At 29.7% G+C, this 26,256-nt stretch overlaps 6 protein-coding genes across 16 annotated transcripts; 3 read left to right on the forward strand and 3 right to left on the reverse strand.

The window, feature by feature from the left end:
* Window positions 1-162: 162 nt before the first annotated feature.
* On the reverse strand, window positions 163-6,162 carry Ent3 (equilibrative nucleoside transporter 3). 2 transcript variants are annotated; one of them, XM_012296054.2, is made up of 10 exons: window positions 5,791-6,162; window positions 5,030-5,184; window positions 4,816-4,944; window positions 4,662-4,736; window positions 4,359-4,582; window positions 4,174-4,285; window positions 3,933-4,100; window positions 3,681-3,868; window positions 3,375-3,615; window positions 163-3,300 (listed from the first exon to the last, which is right to left on the reverse strand). In XM_012296054.2, exons 2-10 carry the CDS (start codon window positions 5,121-5,123, stop codon window positions 2,918-2,920), a joined length of 1,614 nt encoding a protein of 537 aa, XP_012151444.1. In that variant the 5' UTR covers window positions 5,124-5,184; window positions 5,791-6,162; the 3' UTR covers window positions 163-2,917. The 2 variants fall into 2 exon arrangements, with proteins under 2 accessions (XP_012151444.1, XP_003700032.1); XM_003699984.3 differs by having other exon boundaries at window positions 5,450-6,161.
* A 412-nt stretch (window positions 6,163-6,574) lies between these two features.
* On the forward strand, window positions 6,575-10,732 carry Wbp2 (WW domain binding protein 2). 2 transcript variants are annotated; one of them, XM_003699986.3, is made up of 6 exons: window positions 6,575-6,732; window positions 6,997-7,331; window positions 7,409-7,561; window positions 7,709-7,906; window positions 9,219-9,304; window positions 9,379-10,732. In XM_003699986.3, the coding sequence occupies exons 1-6, from the start codon at window positions 6,677-6,679 to the stop codon at window positions 9,424-9,426; spliced, it is 876 nt and encodes a 291-aa protein (XP_003700034.1). In that variant the 5' UTR covers window positions 6,575-6,676; the 3' UTR covers window positions 9,427-10,732. The 2 variants fall into 2 exon arrangements, with proteins under 2 accessions (XP_003700034.1, XP_012151516.1); XM_012296126.2 differs by lacking the exons at window positions 9,219-9,304; window positions 9,379-10,732 and having other exon boundaries at window positions 7,709-8,482.
* LOC100878361 (ubiquitin domain-containing protein UBFD1) lies at window positions 10,600-15,688 on the reverse strand. 7 transcript variants are annotated; one of them, XR_013040477.1, is made up of 6 exons: window positions 15,535-15,688; window positions 14,658-15,032; window positions 14,386-14,576; window positions 14,116-14,304; window positions 13,799-14,005; window positions 12,617-13,353 (listed from the first exon to the last, which is right to left on the reverse strand). XR_013040477.1 is itself a non-coding variant. In XM_076539719.1 (6 exons), exons 1-5 carry the CDS (start codon window positions 15,545-15,547, stop codon window positions 13,895-13,897), a joined length of 879 nt encoding a protein of 292 aa, XP_076395834.1. In that variant the 5' UTR covers window positions 15,548-15,688; the 3' UTR covers window positions 12,617-13,353; window positions 13,846-13,894. The 7 variants fall into 7 exon arrangements, 5 of the variants coding, with proteins under 5 accessions (XP_076395836.1, XP_076395832.1, XP_076395834.1 ...); XM_076539719.1 differs by having other exon boundaries at window positions 13,846-14,005; XM_076539720.1 differs by having other exon boundaries at window positions 12,617-13,407; window positions 13,846-14,005.
* Window positions 15,689-16,328: 640 nt separating this feature from the next.
* On the forward strand, window positions 16,329-18,630 carry LOC100878581 (upstream stimulatory factor 1). Of its 2 annotated transcripts, none has more exons than XM_003699990.3 (5): window positions 16,329-16,484; window positions 16,690-16,760; window positions 16,869-17,149; window positions 17,234-17,398; window positions 17,475-18,630. In XM_003699990.3, the coding sequence occupies exons 1-5, from the start codon at window positions 16,444-16,446 to the stop codon at window positions 17,694-17,696; spliced, it is 780 nt and encodes a 259-aa protein (XP_003700038.1). In that variant the 5' UTR covers window positions 16,329-16,443; the 3' UTR covers window positions 17,697-18,630. The 2 variants fall into 2 exon arrangements, with proteins under 2 accessions (XP_003700038.1, XP_012151549.1); XM_012296159.2 differs by having other exon boundaries at window positions 16,342-16,616.
* Window positions 18,631-19,377: 747 nt separating this feature from the next.
* On the reverse strand, window positions 19,378-23,093 carry LOC100878693 (Vacuolar H[+] ATPase 68 kDa subunit 2). The gene is made up of 12 exons (XM_003699991.3): window positions 22,958-23,093; window positions 22,121-22,230; window positions 21,938-22,050; window positions 21,481-21,846; window positions 21,335-21,391; window positions 21,171-21,265; window positions 20,821-21,092; window positions 20,546-20,729; window positions 20,350-20,467; window positions 20,000-20,280; window positions 19,741-19,930; window positions 19,378-19,673 (listed from the first exon to the last, which is right to left on the reverse strand). The coding sequence occupies exons 2-12, from the start codon at window positions 22,200-22,202 to the stop codon at window positions 19,581-19,583; spliced, it is 1,851 nt and encodes a 616-aa protein (XP_003700039.1). The 5' UTR covers window positions 22,203-22,230; window positions 22,958-23,093; the 3' UTR covers window positions 19,378-19,580.
* Window positions 23,094-23,983: 890 nt separating this feature from the next.
* LOC100882429 (5'-deoxynucleotidase HDDC2) lies at window positions 23,984-25,961 on the forward strand. Of its 2 annotated transcripts, none has more exons than XM_003700103.3 (4): window positions 23,984-24,297; window positions 24,753-24,877; window positions 24,966-25,134; window positions 25,228-25,961. In XM_003700103.3, the coding sequence occupies exons 1-4, from the start codon at window positions 24,247-24,249 to the stop codon at window positions 25,456-25,458; spliced, it is 576 nt and encodes a 191-aa protein (XP_003700151.2). In that variant the 5' UTR covers window positions 23,984-24,246; the 3' UTR covers window positions 25,459-25,961. The 2 variants fall into 2 exon arrangements, with proteins under 2 accessions (XP_003700151.2, XP_076395837.1); XM_076539722.1 differs by lacking the exon at window positions 23,984-24,297 and adding an exon at window positions 24,508-24,528.
* Window positions 25,962-26,256: the final 295 nt, after the last annotated feature.

A 26,256-nucleotide genomic window follows, 5' to 3' on the forward strand; every position in this document is an offset into this window, starting at 1 on the left:
GCTATTTTGATAATACTTACATACATATAAAGTTCAGTATATTGATCTTTTTTTTGTTGTATTTTAATAATTTACTAAACAAAACTGTTGTAAAAAACAGTAATGATTAATGATACTGGTTAAAAATGTAATATTTGATTCCTAAAGAGCATAATACTTGGATAAGATATATTAAAGAATATAATATAATATATATACATATTTATTATTTGTACATGTTGATTCATTGCAATATGGAGTAACTTCAGACATATATAGAAGATTAATGTAAAAATTAATCAAGCACATCTTTCTTTGTATAATTAATAGTATTTTTTTTATTAAATATAGTTCAAAATATGCTCAGAAAATTACTCCATATCGCACTTGACACAGTATGTAAGGACAGAATATTATAATGAAAAGTAATATACAAAACAAAATGATTCTTCGTATTTTCTACACACAATCTTTAAGAAGCATTCTGATACTGTACATTCATAATCATATATTTCATTCATTTCATAAACTATGGCGGATTGAACTTTCATTTAAATACTTTTAATAATACTTTTGCCATTGCAATAAGTTTAATCCTTGAAATATTCTTTTTTTAAACATAATGTTAGCGTATATATATTTTGGAACTGATGTGTTTACAGTATACGTTAAACATAATAAAAAATATACTACTATCACATAACGAACAATGACTAGTTTCTCTATCACACAGTCACAAACTTGGATTCGTTTTGTAAAAATATTTTGCAAAGGAACATTCCATAAAAAAAGTTCGTTCGAAAATTATCTTCGTTCACAAGAATTTGTACACGTCATATCCCTGTTCCTAGACTTTTACTTCTTTAAATTTGCTCAAAAATTTAAAAACCTTTTAATGATGATATGTTAAAAGTAAGATACCTAATAGTTTACCTCCCTCCGTTTCACGAGACCAACCCCATTCCATGCTGTTTTTATATGGGTATCGATATTTGTGCATCTTAGAAATATTGTATAAAACAAATCACCGCACAAGATAAAGTGTGATATTAATCGATGATGGGATCAAAGAGTGATATGACATTAATTTACGTTATTTTGGAGTTATACATTTGTATAGTCAAGAAATCTATGCAGTTATCGTGTATGTTTTATCTAAATGATTTCTAGGTATACTTTAAATATACGAAGTACATCTGTAAGCTGTTTGGATGGGTGGTACATTGGTGAATATTACACATATACATTTATCCATTAAAATACAGTGCAGTCTTCCTACATGGCTCCTTTTCACACAACTTGTTAAGTCAGTTCCTCTTCACTCGAACTTTACACTTTCTAGTATTTTCAAATTTACAGCTGTCCAAATTTTCACATTTAGAAATTTTCAACTGCTCCTAAAATCCCATTTAAAGCCATATAGCGAGACTCCACTGTATAATTTTATATTTGAAGTAATCCATCGGAATGTTCTTAAAAATGCATCCGAGTTTCACATATTCGCACACGTGCGATTTGTCAGTTAAATCCATTTAATTCACGAGCTTGGATGAGCTTCATTTATGTGATTTAATTTCAACAAAAATCAAGGAATCTACCTCTTTTAGTTACGCATTTAACTTCTATCACAATACGTGAATATGGTTTCAAGTTTGGCGATAACTATCGTGTAAATTTAACTGCTATAAAGATTGAAAATTTGATTATAGTTACCCATATAATTGTGCATATGTTTTGAGATGTAACACAGATAAAAACTACGCTCTTGAAAGAAACACATGCTCTTTTTATATGGAAGTATACTGCAAGTATACGTATCTTACGTTTATAATATCAACTATTCGCGCAGATTCGTAACAATTTCTTACAGAATATATCTGTATAATAACTTTATCGCATAAATTTACTATTCTTCAACCATCAATCTAACAAGTGTGGTGCGCATCAGAACTACTGGAAGGACTTTGATTCCGTATTGATTGGATACAACGTTTTCGTTTCGCATGTTTTATAATAGCCGTTCCAGACAGTTCCAGAAGAACTTAAAATAACAAGTTCCAATTGAAAAAGTAATCGCGTTCTAAGAAAATCGACTTAATTCTTAAATTATACGAGATCAAATTTAATCTCAGCATCTCTAATCCCTCTAATCTCTTTCCTGAATTAGGCAGAATTCTCCAAAAATATTGGTTTTTTCATTTTCAACACTTGTCTAACTAAATAATAAAGCATTATTAATACTACAGCTGCCACACTGAAATTATTTGTCGTCATATTATTTAAAGATTAAAAATCGCTTATTCTTTTATCCGCGTGCAACAAATTGTACAGCTATATATTTGAAATTTTTTCGTATTTAACAATAAAATTTGATAAGCACGAGCTATGAAATTATTCACAATAGCATGAAAGGCACAATATCTTTTAAGAAAATAAAATATAATAATTTGTAGATTTAAAAGATATGTAGAATAAATTTTGTTTTTTGTCCAAGTTTTTAAGCACTTTCTTAAATAAGTATTATATAATTCATGGAATAAGAGATACTTACAAGAATCAATTAAAATTTTAACTAAAATCATATATTATTATTCTATTTTTATTCATTACTAACTTCTGTTTTTGGTCAAAAATAGTTGTTGCTTGTCAATCAACGTTGTATTAAAAATTTAAATCAAATCATTGATTTATGGAATCATATTAAAGAAGAATTCTAATCTTTGTGTGTGTGTTCAGTCTGGCGGTTTCTACGGTTTCTATAAATTTTTCGTTAAAAAATTTAAAAAATACTTAAACTAATTAGTGTGTCAGATGAAAGTGATATAATTTCAAAAATAAAAATAGATAACACTATACTATAAAATAAAACTACATATAGCTTAAATAATTTTGTTCAGATAAAACACCAGATTCAACACAACACACAAACTTGCGTATCCTAATGCTGCAAAATTGCATTATTAACCGAGGCAGAAACATTAACAAAAATTTTAGGAGCTACAGTTGTAGATGCATCCATCATACTAGTAGTTAATGTACTAATAGTACTGTTGGACATTAAGGTGGATGTTAAAAGCGTTGATAAAACAGTAACAGTAGTTTTTACCTTTGGTGTGACACTTTCTAATGTGGGTAAAGTGGAAGACACAGTATTTATCAAAATACTTGAGGTTGTACCATTATCTGGCACTATTGGTAGTTTTAATACGTTATCACATACATCTTTTGGATGGATAGACAGTCCAAAAGCAGTATTCATCATATATGCCAGTAATGAGCCAAGCGCTAAACCCGTAGTATATGATAAAGTCATAATATTACCTAAAAGTGAAAAACTGTGAAGATATATGAAATAAAATATTAAAAAAATTTATTTTTAATAAAAGTACAAATACCAGCTAATTCACGATGACCTTCTGGAACCTTAGTGGGTGCCTGCATCATTGGCACTGAGCCAACAATACCATTTGTAACACCAAGCAAACAAGCAAACAATAATGGATATCCTTCACCAGAGAGAATTGCAGCACCTCTTGGTAGTGCACACAGTAAAAACAAAGGAACTAGTATGGCCCTAGCACTTGCAAAATATAGTAACTGAGTTCGTTTCCATTCATAAGGAATCAATGCAAGCATCTGAAATATTAGATGATGTAATGCATAATTTTTAAATATATCACACATATTAAAAACATTGTTACCTTTCCTAATACATCTGAAGCATTAAAGGCTGTTATCAAAATTACTGGCATCCATGATTCAAGTTTACAAGAGATTATTTCTGACATAATTCCAGGATATAAACAGAGTGTTACAAAATATGCTGTTCCAATGCTGACCATATATGGTAATATTATCTTTGCCACTTCGAGTCTTGCAAGTAAACCCCCTTAGTAAAAGATTTGTATGTTACTGACAAATTTGTTGAAATTATGAGAACAAAAATTTTATACTTTTAATTTCGGTCCATGGTTTATTAGTCTGAGTCCCATATGTTCCTCTCATAACAACTACATCTTCAACCTTGTATGTAGGACCAGTACTACCAGGAGGATTTCCTGATGGTGCACCAGGTTCATACACAGGATTACTAAATGAAAATGCTGAATACTGATTTGTTCCTAAAAATAAAAAGTTATTTACTTATCATTTTAAATAAATATATTTATTGAATTTATTACAAATCATATGTACCATTTAAATCACTGTTTCCATTTGTGGATTCACCTCCTAAGGGACTAGTTTGAATTTTCAGAACTCCATACTGACCTTTTGAAGGATCACCAACTTGATCCAATGGATCCATCTATTTAAAAAGAATATTGAATTTAATAATAGTTACAGTAATTCACTGAATCAGAATAAGAATTAAAACATACCAAACCAACATCTTCTGTTGGTTCTAGTGTAATTCGATTTCTTTCCTGACATAATGTTACATAAAACTGCACAAAATCAGTCTTTCGAACTATCTGATGCAATACAAAACACATAAGAATAGTAATATTTGATAGAACAAAATATACACATGTGTTGCTGCGCTCATCATCAAGCAAAGATTTTGTTAAAAGTCGATTAACAGAAACCCACAGGCTAGCAAGACCTATAAAACTTCAACTGTTATAAAAAGAATTTAACTGATCAAATACTTTGAACAAAAATCCTACAATATTTATACATACTTTCTCCAGTCATTACTGCTTGAGTATACTGACTGGGAAGCATAGATGTGTATCCATAAAAGCTTGATTGTTGAACTGTGAACAAAACAAAAGACTTATACTTATTCAAAAATTTGTAAAGTGGTTAATGAGTAATTTAATACTCAATTATTACCTGTGCACCCAAGTGCTGTTATTGCAACAGCAACTAAATTAATGGTGTATGAAGTGGTAACACCAAAAGGTTCCCACCAAACTTCACAAATTACAATGAAAGTTAAAGTGACAAAAGAAACAAGGTATCCTGCAATTTGAATCAATGCATAAAACAAAGCATGATGTGAAAAAAAGAGGAGTATACAATAATTCTTTTTATTTTAAATGCTTACCAAATGTTATTCGTGTATTCAATGATAATGTTTCAACTAAAATATTGTTTGCAAATACTGCAAAGAAAGCCATGATAATGTAGACACCTTGCATATCAAATATTATGGTAGTCCCAGGATATCTTGCTTGAAAATAATCCACTGCTATGATAAAACTGTAAAATATAAATACTGTTGCTATAGATAATGAATTACTGAAATGATAATATTGTTTCCATGATAATATAAACAATATGTATATGTACATATATATTTAAAAATTATAAAAAATTGTTATTGACTGCTTATATTTGATGTCAATATACATGCAGTAGTGTATATTAACATCCTAATTCTAGAGTCTGGATAAAAATATAATTTATAAGAGCAGAAAGTCTTTTAATTATCATCATATAAAAAATATTTTTATTGCAGCATGACCTGTTGTATGGCAAGAGAAATCCTATACCGCCAAGAGTAAGGGCAAAGTAGATGAAATTAGATTTGTCGACTGGCGGTGACAAATGAGTGAATCCATTAGAGAATTTAAATTCATTCATGCCTCTCGCTTTTCCTAACTGTACATAGCCCCGGCTCAAATTCTCATCCATGTTTGCCGTGACTGCCGTGAAAGGATAAAATAAATCTATAACTGTTAATTGTTTTATGATTCCATTTTTTCGAGATAAGCTTTGGTAGTCAATTTTTTCAAAGACGTTGATTGAATTATAGCACGTCACGCCGCACTTTTTGCCGATCGGTTAATTGCACCTGATCACTACCTTATTTATTTCTTTACGCAAAGCACAGACGTGTTTGTCGCGAGTTTGAGCGCATGCTTTGAAAATTTGCGGCATTGATTTCTGCGCGCGCATTTATTATTCGTTCAACGAAAGATCGTACTTGTTGTTCGATGAAATTTTTGTTCATTTTGCGCATTTCAGCTTTGATTGGTTTGAACATACTTTATAACCAGCAGCACCGCATGTGCGCGTTGATGGCATTGCTAGTGCCAAACGTGTATACCCAGTGATCTTTATTTTATATGCTTCTTACATCGCCACCTTTTATGTTCTATTGACAAATTTTCCTCCACCGTTTATATGATAGATGGAGTTAAAAAGTATATAGTAGGGGTTCAGCATTAACTAGTGGGGATCTTACTGAAGTTAGCTACATTGCGCAAAATGAGTATGATCTTCCATTGAACGAATAATCATCACTCGTTCGTGTTCTACCGCGAAATTTAATTAATGAAATAAGTTATAAATGCTTTATAAATCGCAGACACGGTACAGCTAGATGTAAAAATATATTTTTAACAGCGTTACAGATCCACGCAAGTGCAATGCTCTACTTAAATGTAGTTTAAATTGAATTTTAGTAAATCATTGTATTTGTTTGTAACTTATATATTTTGAAAATCAATGTATAGATTATATAGTACCAAACATGCAATAAAATATGATATATCATAAACATCATATATACCTATAATTATATCTGTTTTATATATATATATATATGTATATATTACATGTTTGCTATATCATTGAATATACTGTATTGAGATAAAATGCGCTTGCGCACTACGTAATACTCATCACTTATGAATCAGCTGATGAAAAAGAAGTATTGTTGTTGAAGTTGAACCAAAAATTAAAAACTATGTCTTTAAATACAGCTCACGCTAATGGCGGCGTTCTTATACATGCCGGGGAATGGTAAGTTAAAAGAAAAACTAATTATTGTTAAAAATATCATTGTTTCACATGTTCCCGAGTATGACGTTTTTGCAACGTAGTTATTATCGTGACCTTCCCAAAGCAATTTCCTTGTTATTATCAATCATTTTTCCGGCTAATAACAATAGTACATTAAATCCATAAAATTATAATCCTTAAACGATTGCAACAATTAATGAAATCATAAGATATTTGTTTCATCTTCGATATAATCGATATAATATAAAATTTTTATTTATGTAGCATATTACTATTTTGCGACAATGTCACAATGGAATTTCATGGACAAGAACAAGCAGAATTTGTTGGTACTAAACGGGGACGATTATACTTGACTACACACAGGATGATTTTCAATTCAAAGGATCCTAAGGATAGGATGCAGTCTTTTAGCTTTCCATTTGTAACATTAAGTGAAGTCGAAGTGGATCAACCAATGTTTGGTGCTAATTACATTAAAGGCAAATGTCGTGCTCAACCGAATGGCAATTGGGTTGGAGAATGTAAATTCAAGTTGCATTTCAAGAGTGGCGGTGCAATAGAATATGGACAAGCTATGCTGAGAGCAGCAGCAATGGGTATACTTATTATACATATGATTATAAAATTCTCTATTATTAAAACAATAGATATTTCATATTTTCTTTACATGTAGCTCAACGTAATGGACCTGCATCAGATCCACCACCACCATACCAACCACCAACATCAAGTTGGTATGCTGCACCACCACCAGCTTACCAAGCTGCACCAACTGGGTATTATGGTTGGGTACCTCCAACTAATGTATTTCCAGACATGCCACCAGGTTAAATTCTATTTTTTTTGGTATTTTTTAAAATATAATTCTTATTTCATACTAATTATATTGTGTGTTTATTAATTAGTAAAAACACTACTCAAAATGTTTTAAATATAAGGAAATTAAATTATTATATTGTGTTTTATTACATAGCAAACAGTGTATATATGACGGATATGCCTCCACCATATCCTGGTATAAATGCACCTTACCAAGGATATGCAAGCAGTGCACCTCCACAAGGAGCATGGGGAAACTCTACTCAACAATCTGGCTGGACACCACCACAACAAAATGGGGCACCTGGGTGGGCTAATCCAAATTATAATGCTCAATCAATGTCTCAAGCAGGTGCGTATCCAAATTATGGGCAACCAGTGTACAATAATTATCCACAAAATCCTCCTCCATATACTGCATATCCACAAGGTAACAACTACGCACAGCCTGGCTATTATCCGCAACAAAATACTTATAATCCATATCCGCGTAATTACTAATAATATAAAAAATTTAAATATTTTTTTGTACAAGCCTTTTAACATAACTTGTGTTTTATATATTATTGATAGTATTAAAGTTTTTTTAAAAAATTTCTTTGTGTATAACAAACGAAACACAATATACATTTACATAATTTGTTAAAAACATAAGAAACATTATATCTTTAATGAAACATACAAATGCATAAACCCTTAGTATTCTTTATAACACAATTCGAGATCACATGCTATAATATTTTAATAAAAATGATTAATTATTTTAACTATTTTTTTTTATCAAATGTATTTATGAATAACGAAAAGCTTGTTACTTATTGTTGCCATGTATAATAATTAAGTATTATGTTTTTGTTGCCTTATTACAGATTTATGATAAATATTATACTATAAACAAATTATGTTATTAAAATTTAGTCAAATACAACTTGCTGTTTTTATTTGAACCCACCAATTTGATATATTGTTTTGTTATGATGTTATATCTTTTATAAAAATAATCAGGTAATGGAATCATAGTCTCTATTTTGTCTGACAAGTCTGAAGGTTTTGAGTATTATGCAATATTGTTGCATAACAGGTTTGGTTGACCTGGAGTAAGGTTGACTTTCACTATGCTCAGTTATTATCTCATAGTTGTCAGAGATAGTTCAAAAATACGTGAAGCGGTATTATGAGTGCTTAGCAACTTTTAACTTATTTTCTGATTTGTGTAAATTGTAAATATAGTGTATAAACTTATTAATTTTCCATGTCTTGCAAAAATAATATACAAAATATTGAGTTATTATCATGAACAATTCAATTTGAATATATGATAATACAATACTGCTCCTTTAGAGATACAGATCGATATTGTTTAAAAATTCTTTCGAATTTGTTATATTTTTAGAGCAAATATTTAAAGATTTATATTATGCTTGATGTATTTTGGAATTTGGCTTCCATAATTGTTCATTGCCATTGTAAAGTTAATTTATGATTAAATAAAGGAGAACATTCTCAAATATTTATTTAATTGTAATAAAAATAAAAGAAAATGCCAGACAGATTAAAATTTACTGCATCAAACGTATACAAATGTATGTAACTTATAATAATTGTAATATATTTGCAACACAACAACTTTCATTTTATTAACATTTTATTTCTTTCTTTTGTAGATGCAAAGGCAGCAGAAGCTGCCCAAAGTGCATATTATGATCCAAGCAGACCGCAATGTGCCTATGTTCCACCTCCTGCATATTATGTAATTATATTAATTTTAAACTATTATTAAGGTCTTACAATTTTAATGTTAAAAATACATATCATATATTTTAGGAAAGCCCACCAAGTTTCCAACAAGCAACGGAAAAAAAGGACCAGTAAAACTGCATTTTCGGAGTCTGAAAATAGTGGTGTAATTTTAACACTACTACCATCTAATTAGTATTATATGTATAATACACTATACTGCATAGTTACAGGTATATGCATTCCATTTTAGATTTTGCTATAATGTTGTTTTGGTGTATGCAACTAAATGAAACCATATTTCTATATTTCCTATACTATTCACAATTTTAATTACCACATTATATTATATTGTTATGCTTAAAAATATACAAGTATTTATACTTATTATGTAGACTGTATAAATGGTATATAAAAAAAAATGATTGTTGTGTTTTATGCAATGAAATAAATATATAAAATAAAAGTTATTGCATATTAAATATGGGAAAAGTTTTTCTTGAAACGCATTGTTCATATTTATATATTTTATTAAAAGTTATGGAAGGTACACAGTGTTCATATATGTATATACATATGCAATTAAACATAAAATAAATAAAAATTAATCGCGAATAATAAAATTTACATTAAATTAGAACAAAATTTCAATATGTAAATATAAATCTTTTCTTAATGGCAAGTAAAATATTTTAATTTCTTGAAGATATATATATGTATATATGTATAACACGTATATTTAAATGCTTGTATATGTATAAAATTTTAAATATGTGTGTATAAAAATATCTTTTAAACATACAATAACCAACTTCATTAAAGCACAAATCAATTTACTTGCAGCAATATTATCAAATATTAATTTTTATTCCGACTAGTTTTTAAATATGGCAGAAATGGTACATATAAAACTTCATATGTATCCATAAATTATATACAGTATTTTACAACGATTGAACAAATGGCCAATTTAATATATATGTTTCAAAACTTATCTCAACCTATGTTATATATTATACTTTGCATTAATAAGTAACTTCCTCATTAAGAATGGCATCTACAGACAATGTAAAATAAAAATTTCGTACACGCATAATTTAACGCTTAAATACTGATCTTTAACAGTATATTTTATAGTTCTAATTTTTCTTATGCATATAAAAGTTTCATAAATATTCAATTAGATATTATTATAAATACTTCAGTAAGGCAGATGATTTTAGATTTCCAAATTCCATAGTATAAAAATACTATCTGTATAGCACCTAGAATTGTATACAATAAACGTGATTATAAATATATAAAAGTCTACCCGTATTCAGAGGTGACTGTTAAACTAAAGTTTCCATCTTTAACATAAGTGCCATGATACCAAATTCTTGTGTCTAAAAGAACAATGTCTCCAGCATAAACAGTAAAATTAAAACGTTTACAAACATTATCACATTCTGGTGTTGGAGCAACAGTCCAAGTTTTATTGCCTATAATTTGTCCTTGCCACATGAGACGTGAAATATAATCCAGCTATGAAGGAAGAGACAATTTCATTTAACATAAGTGTAATCTTAAAAATTAAATAATTAGGTTTATCATTGTTATTATACATACATGCATAATAGCACCTTCTTCATATCCCAAAAAAACATAATTGGAATAAGGAACTTCTGCATCTTCTGGCAAAAAATGAGGTAGACTATAAAACTTTTTCATTGTATCCAGAACCTGAAGATTGCAATTTTTCCAACCAACATACCAGGGATTTTTTCCATTAAATTGCAAAGCTCTTTCTTCAGTCATTGCAAAAACATCATGTAAATTAGTAAGATTACTTTTGAAATGTAAAAACTGACATTCATCTACCGAATCATAAGCATCATCAATATTTTCATATAAATCTTTGAAAAATTTCCAGCTAAATACCTTCGAAGCTGGCCAATGACTTGCAGCATTTTTTACCACCATTGGTCGAGAAGAATAAGTGTATTGCTTAAATTCTTCTCTAGTTAAATTTGGCAAAATCAAAGCTGAAGTGATATCTCGGCAATAATCACAATTTGATATTGGTCTTGTGAACTCCCAAATGAAATAATTATTTGGTATTAAACATCTGGTACCACGGATATTTTTAATTATGTCTACATAGAGGTACTTAAAAAACACACCACAAAATATTGGTGCAAATATGGCAAGTAAAACTTTCTTGGAATAAACATAGTGCAAGTAAAAGCTTCTCTTATGTCTTGTATTATTTTTTATGCCAATAGATTTAAGATCTGCTAATGATACACCTTGTTCCATAAATCTCTCGGTTAAAGATAAGAAAGCTTCTTGTATACTTTCTAATGTGTTATCACTTTGTTCCATCACTAGCAGAATTAATAAATTTTTAAGTAATCATTGATACTTAATTGTTTAAAAATTTATGGGAGTTCACTTTTAATATTCATTTATTTAAATTCTGATTGTTGAATTATAAATGATTTTATCATGTTTAACTTGATGACAGCATTAGTTAAGTCATCAATAACAAATCCACTATAAAATTCATTAGTTCCCGCGTTGTTTTTCTCAATTTACTCTTTCTGCCAATATGATTGTGCGTTTATTTCTCCAATACAAATTTCATGTGACAAGAAAACACACATTATTTTCAAAAATATTTATTGCATAATGATTAAGCATATTTGTATCATTATCGGTGAAAAAATGTACTCGTTCTTTATCATTTACACAAAGTGTAAAAATAAGAGTAATGAACCAACGCTATGAATCGAACGGCATCAATGACACCGTGCCGTACACACCTATTTCCACGAAATGTATAACTGTATACGTATCCGTCCACTTTCACCTATACACATCCACGAATACCTACACACATGATACAAATACTGTGTCAAACCTTGAACCACTTATCTTCCTTCCAAATACGAAGTTCTATACCGATTATGTAATGAATACAATCGTTTTTCGATTGGTACAAGATCCTGTATCCTTCGACTCTTGCAATTTCTTATTTAAAGTAAAAGAAAGTCCGAAGGCCAGCTTGCTTATATAGCTTCAAGTAATTTAAAACCTTAATAAGAAGTTTCCTGTTCACGTGTTGAACAAATGTGAATAGACGCAGATGTTTCGTAGTAATGCGGGCAAGAAACTAAATATCCTATGAATGAGTAATACAGCACATCAACGACAGCTAATCGCTATATTTAAGATATTTGTCCAAAAGTTAGAAATATAAATTTACATCTCTGTTACTTATTAATAATAAGTAATTCTGTTTAAATATATGACTGAACAAAATAATAGAAATAACACCATAAAGAAGACTTAAAATTATTTATTTTATCAAATCACACAACATGATATACAAGTCTCGTTTAAACGGACATTGAATAGTTTTTTAAACGTGCAAATAGTTATGAATTTAATGTAAATGTTACGATAGATGTAAGTTTGATTTGTCGTTTCTTTTTCATGATTTTGTTTTCAATTGTACATATTACAGAGTATAAAATTTAATTTACAGCAGTTACAATACTAAAATTATACGGTATTAGTTCGTTTACGTCCGTTGAGATACAGTCCACTTCGATTTTATGTATACCAAAATTTCGGGACGATTTAATTTTTTTTACAATTTGTTTTTGTCCATAGGCCAATGTTGAAGTATATAGTAAATGTATCTACTTTAACAAATTCGTTGTTTCGTAAACAAATAGTACGATTATATTAAATTACACCAGTTTCGTGTCTGCGGACTATATTTCTTTAAAACTTAATTTATTGCAACTTGGATAATTTATAGAAATCGTATATTTGTTTTACATTTGAGAAAATTAATTCCCAACTATTTCTTCTTTTCTTCTGCTAAGCATAACATTTATAAAAGGTATTTTGATATTGAACACAATTGTCAAAATAAAATTTGAAATAATTCGAATGTATAAACTTAAACTATTTTAATTTTAATGTCCTAAAAATGTTAAAAAATTGAATTATTTCTCCACGAACTTCAAAAGATTGTAAATGCAACATCATAACTTCTTTCTTCGTTTCCTCCTATAAATTTAATTTTACAAAAGTATCACTTTAGCTTTAAGGGTTTAAATGTATCTATTTAAATAAACGAAAAAAGTAAAACTTTATGTGTTTAATTGTTTCTAAGGTAATAAAACGTTTTTAATTGTAAATGTACATTATAAGAGTAAAAAACTTATTATATTTACAAATCTTATGTATAATATAATCCAGATAAATTGAAATTACAAATACAGTATTACTTTAATGTACAAAAATTTTAGACGGTTCAGAAATCATAATGTTATGTAAACGCTTAATAATTTTAGAAAGTAAGTTCTTTAAAATTCAAACTGTCAATCATATAAAATAACTGCCGTTACTTTCAATAAAATTAAAAATCATTTACCTAAAAAATTTTCTTAACAAGAATACTTTTATTAGAACGTATCAGTTATAATTCAACGCAAAATAAGTTATTACTTACTGTTAAAAATGTGTGACTAGTACAGTCGTGTTTGTATCAATGCTTACATCTGATTACACTTTGCTTTCGAAGAAAGAAAATTCTTTCAACGGTTGATCAGAAGTAGCACCATTTACCAAGGATAGCATCTTTTATAGCGGATATGTATTGTGCAGGAACCCAATATATCCAATATCTTGAAGCTTCTGTTGTACCTAATTGTATAGCCTGCAAATTTTAAGAGTATTTAAATGTAAATAAAACAATAAAACTTAATTGTAGTATAAAACTTAAATTTTGATACTTATGTAGGTTCTAATTATTATTAAAATACAAACCATAATATGATATTCTGGATGATCATGAATTGGTTCACTGTGTACACCTTTTATGGAGTTCATAGGTATTTTATCTGTCCTTTCTTTTGTACCAATCCAAAGTTGATCTTGTTCCAATTTAAATGTTAATCTAACTTTGCCACCAGATTTATTTAACATGCCAGCCAGTGGGAATTCCGGTAGAGGTTCCTAATTTCAATTAAATTAAATTAATGATAAATAACTAATATGAGTAATGCAGTTCTAAAAAATTAATTCAAAAAATCATACCTTACTGTTTAATATACCAGGCATAACATCTTCAGGAATACCTTTATCTAATACTTTTCTATGCATTTTTTGTTGAGACAAAGGTTCTTTATTTGTAGTGGAAGCAGCTTCATCAGAAAGATCTTGTTTTGTTGGAATTGATACAGCTAACACATCATCTAACTTTGATCCTACTACCATGACTTTGGCACCTTGAATGTATTATAAAAGATTTAGTAAATGTTCACAGAAATGGTTTATAGGACAATTTTCTATTATATCATAAAAATTACCTTTTGTAACACCCAAACTTCTAAGTGTTTGTTCATCTTTGGCTAATCCTTTGATCATAACTTTCTGCATAGCTGGTGGTACAGATATGATGTTCTGAAGATGAGCTTTCAATTCTGCCACAGTACCATCAAGTGGAAAATTTACATTAATTCTCTGTTTATTATAAATCACTTTAAAGTCTATATTCTCTTGGGATAAATTTTGTGAGGTAGTTGGAGTATCATTATCTTGTGTTTGTGTATTTTGAATTTCATGTTTCGATGCAGAATCCTTTGTTTCTATTGATGAGTCCTTATTGGAATTTGTATTTGATACTAGTTCAGAACAAGAAGTTGAGTTAAAAGAGTTGTCATTGCTTTCATTTTTAGCAGCATCTAAAAAATATGGAAATGTTATATAGATATCCAAACCATATATGCTTATAGTATTATTTTAAATATAATTCAATTTTATGAAAACAAAAACAATATTTATTCTGCAAAATTCTGATAACAAATTTGTAACTTAAACATTTAAATAGAATTATCAAGCAAACAATTTTATGAGGACATAAGGTTATGTTTAAAATACAGATGAAGAAAATATGTAAAAATGCATATCACTTTTAAAACTAATAAAGCCCCAATACTGCACAGAATTTCAAATAAATTGAAACCAGTTAAACATCAAATTTAAGCTAAAACAATGATTGTTTTTATGAAATTAACCCAACGTATACAGCAATGATTCATAATATTACACAACAGGACCTTTCCAGGAAGAAATATTAAATACAATTAAAATAATTAGAAAACATGTAACAAACGATAATAAAAAATATTTATTGGTTCGCAACTTTTAATAAAAACTATGAAAAATTGGCAAGCTAGTACGTACCGACGTACTCCATGATGAACTATATCAGTGACTACAGATACTATATTTCAGCAACCAATCAAAATTATCGTAGAATGCGTTGCAGTTCCTACTATTCGTATTTACAGCGATCCTTGGAATGACTTTCAAATTTTCAAATACATTCCACAAATGAAATTACATTTTTGATTCAATTTTAGTGGAGTCAAAAAACTAACGATTAAAATATATATGTCGTTATGTCGTTTTAATAATCATAACTTAACGCCAATTTAAATAATAAGTAATAGATTAATAAAAGTAATGCAATAAAATGTCTGTTGTCCACGTAGACACAGAAATTTCTAAATATTATATTTAAAGTTTTATTTTTAGGTTATTCATTGAAAATATAATATATATACAGTATCGCCGTTAGTATTAAGCAAATGGGGCACTTGCCCAAGGTTCTGCGTTTGAGAACTGTAAAGTTTTGATATCAAATTTAATGGCGATATAGTGCATGGAGATATAACGAGAGGCGATACAGAGTGTAGAGATCTAATGCGTGATGGTGATCTCAATAATATCGATTTTTGTTCTTAGTATTACAAAACCAGCGACGGCTGTGAATACACATATGTACAATTTTACTTACATTGTTCAATAAATTATTTCTATACTTATTATTTCTTTGAATAACTAGATAATCTTGAAAAATGAACACATTTATAGTAATATAAATTTCGAATTCATAAACTTATCTATTGAACGCAAGTAACAATTATCAGTCATCGGTATGTACAGTGAATTTTGAACTTATAAATATGAACGACGTTAGGTGGAGCTGTAATCACAGATTGCCATCTTGTGCACCACATGACCTCGTTGCCGTGTCCCGTGACCAGCTCACGTGAATTTTGACAAATTCAAACGTTTTGGTAGAAAAAAATGGATATTTTGGAGCAGCACCTCGAACAACAGGATGTCAGGTAGTGTTTACGTTAAATATCGACTGGCTGATAATGCGAACACCTATCCCTCCTGTTTCGCTCGAGGTCTCCTCAAGGTCATCACGTAGTGCACAGTGCGCACTTACAAGACTTAGGACAACGGTCGTGGAAGTAATAGGCATAGACGTAACTCTATAGATAAGTTACATATCCATTCTTCAACGTACCTACGCTTGTTTTACAGCACTGTTAACGGGAAGGATGACAGCGGCACGGGAATTGTTATTGAAGAAGCAGAAATCGTGGATTGTGAAGGTAAATATACTCACAACCTGTAGACAGTATTTTTTGTGTTATTCGTTATTCGTTACAATTTACATGCTTCAATGTACACCTATTGACTTTGTCAAATTTTTTTTGTAGGGGAAACTGTTGGGGAAGATGGAATGCGCTATCAAGAAACTCTTGCATACAGAGTAGTTCAAGTAAATGGCACTACTGCTGGAAGTGAAATAGAACTGCCAGTTACTCAACCAGGAAATAACACTGTACAGGTCCTAACATCCCCATTAAATGGCCAGTTTTATGTTATTGGAAATGCCAATGATGTTTTCACCACTGCACAAACTTCAAGATCGTTGGTTCCTAGAACTACTACTCTACAGATAGAAACACCAAGAAATTGTACCACTGTACTCAAAAAGGTACAAATTCATATTTTACCAAATACTTTGTGTTCAACTTTAAAAGGCACAGTGTTTAAATTTCATTCATGTATATATTTTTAGAGGGATGATAGAAGAAGAGCAACTCACAATGAAGTTGAACGCAGACGAAGAGATAAAATAAATAATTGGATTGCAAAATTAGGAAAAATTATACCTGAGTGCAATGCTAGTGCAAATGGTAGTGGTAGTGGCAGTGGTGAAGGCAAAGCAAATTATGAAACTCAGGTATAAGATTAATATTTAGAGAAAATTTTATGAATCTAGACATATACTAAGAGTTTCATATTTATTTTTCATACAGAGCAAAGGAGGAATTTTAGCAAAAGCATGTGAATACATAGGGGAATTACGAGCAGCTAATCAGGGTTTGGGCCAATGCTTACGTGATAATGAAAAGTTACGACAAGAAATAACTTCATTAAAGCAACTAGTTGCACAATTAAAGCGTGAGAACCTTCAACTCAGGTCACAGATATCATCTACCCCAGGAACCAATGTTGATGTTGTGCACTTGAGTCCTTAAAGAATCTTTAGTTTTTAACACAGTGCTTCTTTTGTAAATATTAGGATATCTAAACTGACTTCATTGTCAGAAGAAGTATTTACTCTGAGAATTTTTTTTATGAAAATGTCAAATTTCGATATATTTGAATTATATTTGTCAGAAGGTATATTATGTGGTCTCAATGGTATAGTCATAACGAGTATGTCCATATATATTTTTATATTTCTATTAATTGTTTAATGACGTTAAACAAACATAACATGATTCATTTTGCAATATGTTCAAATTATGCTTTGTGTTAAACAGAATCATAATTTTTTAAATTTTCGATGTGATTCAATTATGTATGTTTATATAATTTATAGTAATTGAGTTATGACTATACCTTATAGGACCTATTAAAAAATACTTTTATTTCAATGTGTACATGTGCATTGGATCGAATTACCTCGTGTACGTGAACGAGCCAAGGCTGTGAATATTGAGCATTGATTTGAAATTCTCGAAGATACAATTTTGGGCGACATAGCCAAAGTTGATTTAAATAAAAAAATTAATTTTGTTGCAATACAAGAGAAAAATTGCGATGCAAAATATGGTGACTGAATCTTTACAGAGATCGTTAAATATTTTTTATTTTTAATACTGTTTTCACAAGTGTAGAGTAGGTACTTCATAAAATGATCTAGGGACTGAGAATGTAAAATAGATTAATCGTACACGTGTAGATGTGTATGTATATATGTATATATACACATATGTGTACATATGCATATACGTACGCGTATAGCAATAAACATATTTTTTTCAAATCAAGATTTTGAATGCTATGAAAATTGCGTCAAAATAATTAAAAAAAAATTAAATACTGATTTGTAATATATCGTTGATGTAAATATCGCGAGGTTATTGTTATATAATAATATTATTATTAAAATGAAATTTAACGAGATTCCATTATTTTTATTGAAACGTTGACCATAATCCTGAATAAGATATCCATTCTTTTTATGTATAGTATTTATTTATTTTTACATATGATACAACGGAAATGTCGAAGTTAGTAGAACACTGTTTTCGATGCTTTTTTTCTCTATACTTTCTTTTTAACGATATAAAGACCCTGCACCTCAACAGTTTAACAGCTTGATATTTTTTTTTAAACTTTCAGACTATTTCTCAACGTCTTAACGTTCAAAATAACACTTTTATGTAACGTTATATTTACCGCTTAACGCGTAGACATAATACACTATTATAATACAAGATTTAATACTCTTTAATTGAAAGTTTCATGTCCAGGTAAAAAGCTATCATATCACCCTTGCTGCTAAAACAAGCGCATGTTTCTGCTTTTCGAAAGAAAAATATGTATTATATATGGATGAATGGAGAGCTTTTTACGATGTTTTATTTGACACACGTACAAATGTTTCTCTGCATAACATCTTCCACAATCATGTTTCATTTATGCTAAACAAAATAACAGGAAGCTTGATTCTCCAGACAACTTGTCTTCTCTTTAACATTTTCAACTAATTACATGTAACTTTGTTCCAAATTTTTTGCAGTAACTTATTATAGTACTTAATACATATTTTTTATAAGCTGGAAATGCATTTAAGGACGTCCTACCATTTTATTATCTCAACCATCACGTATTGTTTTTATATTAAGTATTCAGTTAATACACATACAATTATAGTAGATTTTATATTTGTAACATTTTATGTACAAGATTTTGTAAGTATTGAAACTAATATAACAGTAGTTTAATGCGTGATACGTGATTACGAAATATTCGTTATACTTCTCTCCAGTAGATCCAGGACATCCTTAAATGACCAGCATATAAGGTTCCTGAACATAGAGAATTTATGTTCGTATAATTGTTTCTGATAATTAATCTTCTAGATTTCTAAATGCTTGTTGAATATCCTCGTGCAACTGATCGAAATCAGCTCTAATCTTTGCTTCGCCATCTTTCACTGGATCCTGAAACAATCAAAATACGTATTGCTTCTGTTTCTATATACCAAAATATATCGTTAATAATATTTACCTTAAACTTCATGGAACTCAACTGATAGAGAATATTACCCATGCTATCTCTAATAACGTTCCATGTTATTTTATTATCTGATTGCGCCGTAGATTCCACTGCATGCCTTGCCATATCATAAAATGCGATCATATTTCTCAACATTCCCACAGTTTTGTAGAATGGGCAGAAACGATCGTATGGTGAGTAGCTGTAGAGCACAGCAATACATTAATACTATTACTTCTAAATATGATAGTACTAAGAAAATAATCAGTACCTGTTTTGCTGTAAGAAGTCATCTTTCAGAAGTTTGGCAACTTCCAGCGTAATTTTATCTGTTTCAGCAAGGGAAGCTTTACCAACTAGCTGTACAATTTCTGATAGATCTTCTTCTTCTTGCAAGATCTCTTTAACTTTGGTTCTCAAAGGAACAAATTCTTGGAAATTTTTATCATAAAAGTCATCTAAAGCTCGCAGATATTTACTGTACGATATAAGCCAATTAATAGACGGGAAGTGTTTACGCTGCGCAAGTTTCTTATCAAGACCCCAGAATACCTACAAAAATAAAACACATAAATATAGGGTTTCTTCAAAAAATATTAAATTATGAATCCTAATCAGTACCTGCACAATACCAAGAGTTGCACTAGTAACGGGATCAGAGAAATCACCACCTGGAGGTGATACAGCACCAACTATACTAACGGAACCTTCACGATCAGGATTACCTAAACATTTTACTCTGGAAATAATGTGTTTAAAATCAGTATATAGTACATTGAAATATTCAATCACATACGCCTGTAATGAATTAAACTACCTTCCTGCACGTTCATAAAAGCTGGCAAGTCGTGCACCGAGATAAGCAGGATAACCAGAATCGGCAGGCATTTCAGCTAATCGACCAGAAATTTCACGAAGAGCTTCTGCCCAACGAGATGTTGAATCTGCCATCATAGATACATTGTAACCCATGTCTCTGAAGTATTCTGACAATGTGATACCTATAGAACACATAATTTTTGCATACATTCTTTATATAATAAAGCAAGAACAAAATGTGCTGAATTCTTTTGTAGACAATTGTATATGTACCGGTGTAAATAGATGCTTCACGAGCAGCTACAGGCATATTTGAAGTGTTAGCAACCAAAGCAGTACGTTTCATGATAGACTCGGTGACACCGTCAATTTCTACAGTAAGCTCAGGGAAGTCACGAAGTACTTCAGACATTTCGTTACCACGCTCTCCGCAACCAACGTAAATAATAACATCGGAGTTCGAATACTTCGATAAAGCTTGCGAGATGACAGTTTTACCACAACCGAAAGCTCCTGGGATAGCAGTTGTTCCACCTTGTACACATCTATAATTTTATAAATATCTTTAGTATTTGTTCCATTTGCTATAAAAAACGCTTAGAAGTAACGAATTAAAATCCTACGGGAAAAGAGAGTCCAATACTCGTTGGCCAGTAAGTAAAGGATGATTAGCTGGTAATTTTTCAGTAACTGGACGAGGTTGACGGACTGGCCATACCTGCAGGCATATAATTATATTATTGTGTATGTGCTCATACTAAAAATATAGGTAAACTTATATTCATACCTGAAGCATGGTATATTTATGTCTCTCACCATCAAATTCTGTCTCCAAAACAATGTCCTATAAAACACAGCAGCAAGGTGTTTATTAATTATATTAAACACATTATTATTGCACTACAAATGTTTACCTATCAGTATTTAACTTACATTAACTGTATAGTTTCCAGCAGGTGCTACATAAGTAACAGTTCCTTTACTCTTTGGAGGTAAAATCATCTTGTGTTTGACTAATGTATTTTCATAAACTATGCCAAATAAATCTCCACCAGTAATGTGGCTACCATTTTTGATATTGGATGGATTAAATTCCCAGCTAGCGGTTCTTGATAATGCTGGTACATTGATACCCTTTGGGATATAAATTGAGCTTGTAAGCTCATTGATATCCTTCAATGGCCGCTGAATACCATCAAAGATACTGCCAAGGATACCAGGTCCAAGTTCTACAGACAATGGTTTTCCAGTACGTAAGACAGGATCTCCTACAGTCACACCGCTAGTTTCTTCATATACCTGTGTATAAATAGTAAGACCATAAATGACATAGTATTACAATGTGCATGTAATTATTAGAACATACATAATCATTTTAATGTTGTCATACCTGAATGGTAGCCATATCACCTTCCAAACGAATAATTTCTCCTACCAGTTCATAATATCCTACTCTTACCAATTCATACATAGCTGATCCTGACATTTTCTCTGCAGTAACAACTGTAAGTAAAATTATATTTTAGAAAGAATTAAATCACAGTATAAATTGTAAAAAGTATAATATACTAACCAGGACCAGATACTGCATAAACATAGCCAAATTTGGTCTCCCTCTCTTCATTACTAATTTTTGGCATCCCACGACTCGTCATTGTGAATCGTTATTTATGTAAAACCAAACTGAAAGCATTTTAAGTCATAAGCTATGTAGACATAAATGTAATGAATTCACTTAGAAATATTTTATTAAACAAGAAGGGAAGTAAAATATACTCTGATAAAAAATTAAATATTGTTAATTGATCATTACATAAAAGTTCAACTGTATCATAAATTAAGTTACAGAAGACAAATTAGTAAAGTGTAATACGAAATGTTACTTAAACTCACTTTACCAATCATTAAATGGGACAAAATGAACAGAAAAATCGACGATCGTGAATGTTCTATTCAAATCGACTACCTTTGCAAACAGTTTCAAATAAATTTCGCTTGGAATTGGCAAAAAGATTGATGTCAACTAACACATTCATTCACTATAAAATTCACGTGAGCAGTTCATTTAAAAAGTAGGCGTAGCCCTCTTTAAGCCCGCGAGACGTCTGCTGTCCTAACAAAATATCGATTTTAAACGGGATATTTATCATCGATCACCCATATGGAACAGTTTAATCCCTTTTTTATTGATCTCAGACTGAATATAATAGATAAATTTTATCATTGATTGAAAATACGATGGTGTATTCAAACTGGCACGATCGATACTATACGCGCCAGCCTTTTCGCAAAAATCACAGGTATCTTTTATGCGATATAAAATCGTTATGATTATATTCGCTATGCGGTAAACTGTAAAGCACCCAGTACATCTACGATCAATGAAATAAATGACAGTAAAGAAACTTACGAGACGTGAAACGTATCGAAGTAAGCCCACCCTACAACAGCAAGTCAAGCTACACAAGTCGAGCCTGGCTGCTATCACAAGACAGGTCAGCTGACTGATTTAAAAGCTTATTTTCAATGATCGAGTTTTAAGGATGATTTACAAACGAACAAAATTTTTGTCATTAAAACATTTTAGACGTGTTTTTGCTGAAACATTGTATACCAAGTGTTTCAAATGTTAATTAAAAGTTATAATAATACAACGTAATTGCAACAAGATTAATAGTAGCACAAAAGAGTAATCATTTTAAAGTATTATTTAACAGATTACATTTGTTTATGACATTGTAGAAATGTAGAAAATTAGGTTATTTTGAAATTAATATTTTTTTCAATTATAAAAATAGAATACTTATTAATACACTAAACATTAATTGTATTGTGCGCGCAACAATTACAAATTTCGTATATACCAAATTCTAAACGACATTGACGAAGCTAGTTAAAATTAGAATCAGTCAAGGCAAATTAAGCTTTATTATTATAATTAGGCATTACAAATTTGTGCACATTTTATGTAGTTATGATTTTCAAGTATTTCATACAAAAAAATTGTTATTGCTAAAGGAAACAGCTTTTTAAGGAAAGCTCTGATTTTAAATATTACCAAATATTATTTCGTAATATTTAATCATTATATATATTATAATTATATATTTAATGTCTAATTATTAGTACGGAACATTATAATATAGTACCTCGATTTAGCGGGCACTTTAAATAAGAATTACTTACAGACATGAATTAAAATACGAATTTACAATATAAACATTGCAAGAAATAAAAATCTCATAAATATAGCATTAAAGTCAATAATTTGATATAAATGTACAGGCGAAGTAAATATTTAAAAAAGTATAAGCGCCTTATCACAAATTACTTACGTAGTGTGAACGAAAACTTGTTTTCCGGTGCATCATACTTCCGGAAAGTATCGAATATACCATCTATCTATTACCAAATCTATGGCTTACTGACACAGTTCTTTTCATAAATATGTGTGGATGTTATATATATTTCCTACTTCTGTGATTAAGAATATCATTTGAGCGTCAGATTTTCGCGCAGTCTTGAGCAGTTGATTGACTTGCTTCGTCGCATATCTGTTCTACGATTGTTCATACTGTAATTTAATAATTATCTGTAAAACTTGATCAGTAAAGTGCAATTCAAAACTTTTGGTTTGATAGATATTCCTAAAAAGTGCATTTGACATTTCAGTAGGTGAAAGGTTGTTAATATTAAAATATGGATATAACAAATCTGCAAGAATTCATGGAATTGCTTGGTCGATTGAAGGTAAGTCGTTAACGAAGGTTTTTGTCAAGGCAACATTGCGACAAATATAAATTCATAGTTTCGGACTCGTGATCTCGCTTCTGTATACATGTATTCATACGTCAAATGTTCTCTTTTGGCATTCTCAATCAAGTGCAATCAGCATGATTTTGTGTAGTTAATAATGTGTTTGATGCTATAGAATGTTTATTATATAATGATTTCTACAAAATTTCTAAAAATTTGTAGGAAGTAATTATTCAGTGCTATTTGACAGTTTTGCTGTTAATTAATGTTATATTTTTTAAATATTTATCTTAAAAAACAAAAGCAGTCATTTTTTATTTCATCTGCCATTCATGTGTTTTAACTTTGGTCTTCCTTACATATATTTTTATGTTCTGTTAATCAAAGCTATTTTTTATTTTTTTTTAATAAAACAACTAGATTTTTAATAAACATGTTTATGATTTTAGCATATGAAAAGGACAGGATGGGTGATCAGAAATATTCCTGATCCAGAAACAATCGCTGGTCACATGTACAGAATGGCCATGCTTTCGTTCTTAGTGGATAACGAAGAAAATTTAGACAAAGTCAAGTATGAAATGGTATTATTAATATTGTCTGTGGAAGATAATTGATCATCAAAATTTTTATATATATAAATTATTTTTTGCCAACTATAGAATCATGCAGATGGCTTTAATTCATGACTTAGCAGAGTGTATTGTGGGAGATATAACACCTCATTGTGGTATACCACCTGATGAGAAACACAGGCTAGAAGATGAGGCTATGGAAGACATTTGTAAACTGTTAGGAAACAAAGGTCCTATGATATTAGAAATGTTTCGTGTAAGCATAATTGATACATATTTTACATCTATAAAAGTATAATGGCCTTAATAATTTGTTTTATCATTGTTTCTTTTTAAATCTGATCTACAGGAATATGAAAAACAGGAATCCGCAGAGGCAAAATATGTTAAAGATTTGGATAGATTAGACCTGATCATGCAGGCATTTGAATATGAAAAGAGAGAGAAAATTCCTGGACAGCTAGAGGAATTTTTTGTTGCAACTAATGGAAAAATTAGACATCCTTTTATCAATAAAGTAGCTACTGAAATTGCTGCGAGGAGAGAAGCTTTTCAGACTGTCTCAACTAGTTCAAAATGAAAAAATGTGAAGTTCTGTAAACGCGATTGAAAACTATAACTCTTGTTTTGGCTAATTATTTATAGGTAGTCTGGGTCATTGATAGCGCAAATAACATTTCATTTTTTCCAAATTCTTATTTTTAATAGATAAAACGTTCTACAATGTACTAACAACTTTTTTCACATGTTTTGAAAGTTTAAAACAGTGAGTTGATGTACATGACCCAGTTTGCCTATAGAGTATACAAAAGATGGTGCATATTGACAGCTAATTTACATCCACTAAAAGTTAATGAACAATAATATAAAAGTAATAATACCAAATTTTTGTTGCACACATGTACTACATTTTCAATAGATCTTAAAATATGTTTCACAAGTGCAATGATTTTTTTTTTATTTTTTGTGAAAACATTACTTATTACTAATTTATGGTAATTTTAAGAAACAATGTGAAGTAACTGAAAAAATTAAAACACTTTTAATTTTATCTGTCATAAATATATTGATTTTTGAGTGAAATTTAATAATAGTACAAATTATTAATACTTAAGTATAATTAATATCTATAAGATTAGATATTGGTTTGTTATATTTAAAAATCTGACAGTTAATTACCACACCAAACATTTATGATTTAATTTATTATTATCTATTTATAAAAGTAAATAAAGTTTTATAAAATAAATTTCTGTCCTCATGTTCATATTCCTGCAACTGATATATCCCTAAGCATCCATCCATTGTAAAATGTATTTATTTCTAAACTAATAATATATCACTTGATATAGAATGATAATTATAATCCATTTATCTT

Source organism: Megachile rotundata, chromosome 14 (assembly GCF_050947335.1).
Source record: "Megachile rotundata isolate GNS110a chromosome 14, iyMegRotu1, whole genome shotgun sequence".
Classification (NCBI taxonomy): Eukaryota; Metazoa; Arthropoda; class Insecta; order Hymenoptera; family Megachilidae; genus Megachile; species Megachile rotundata.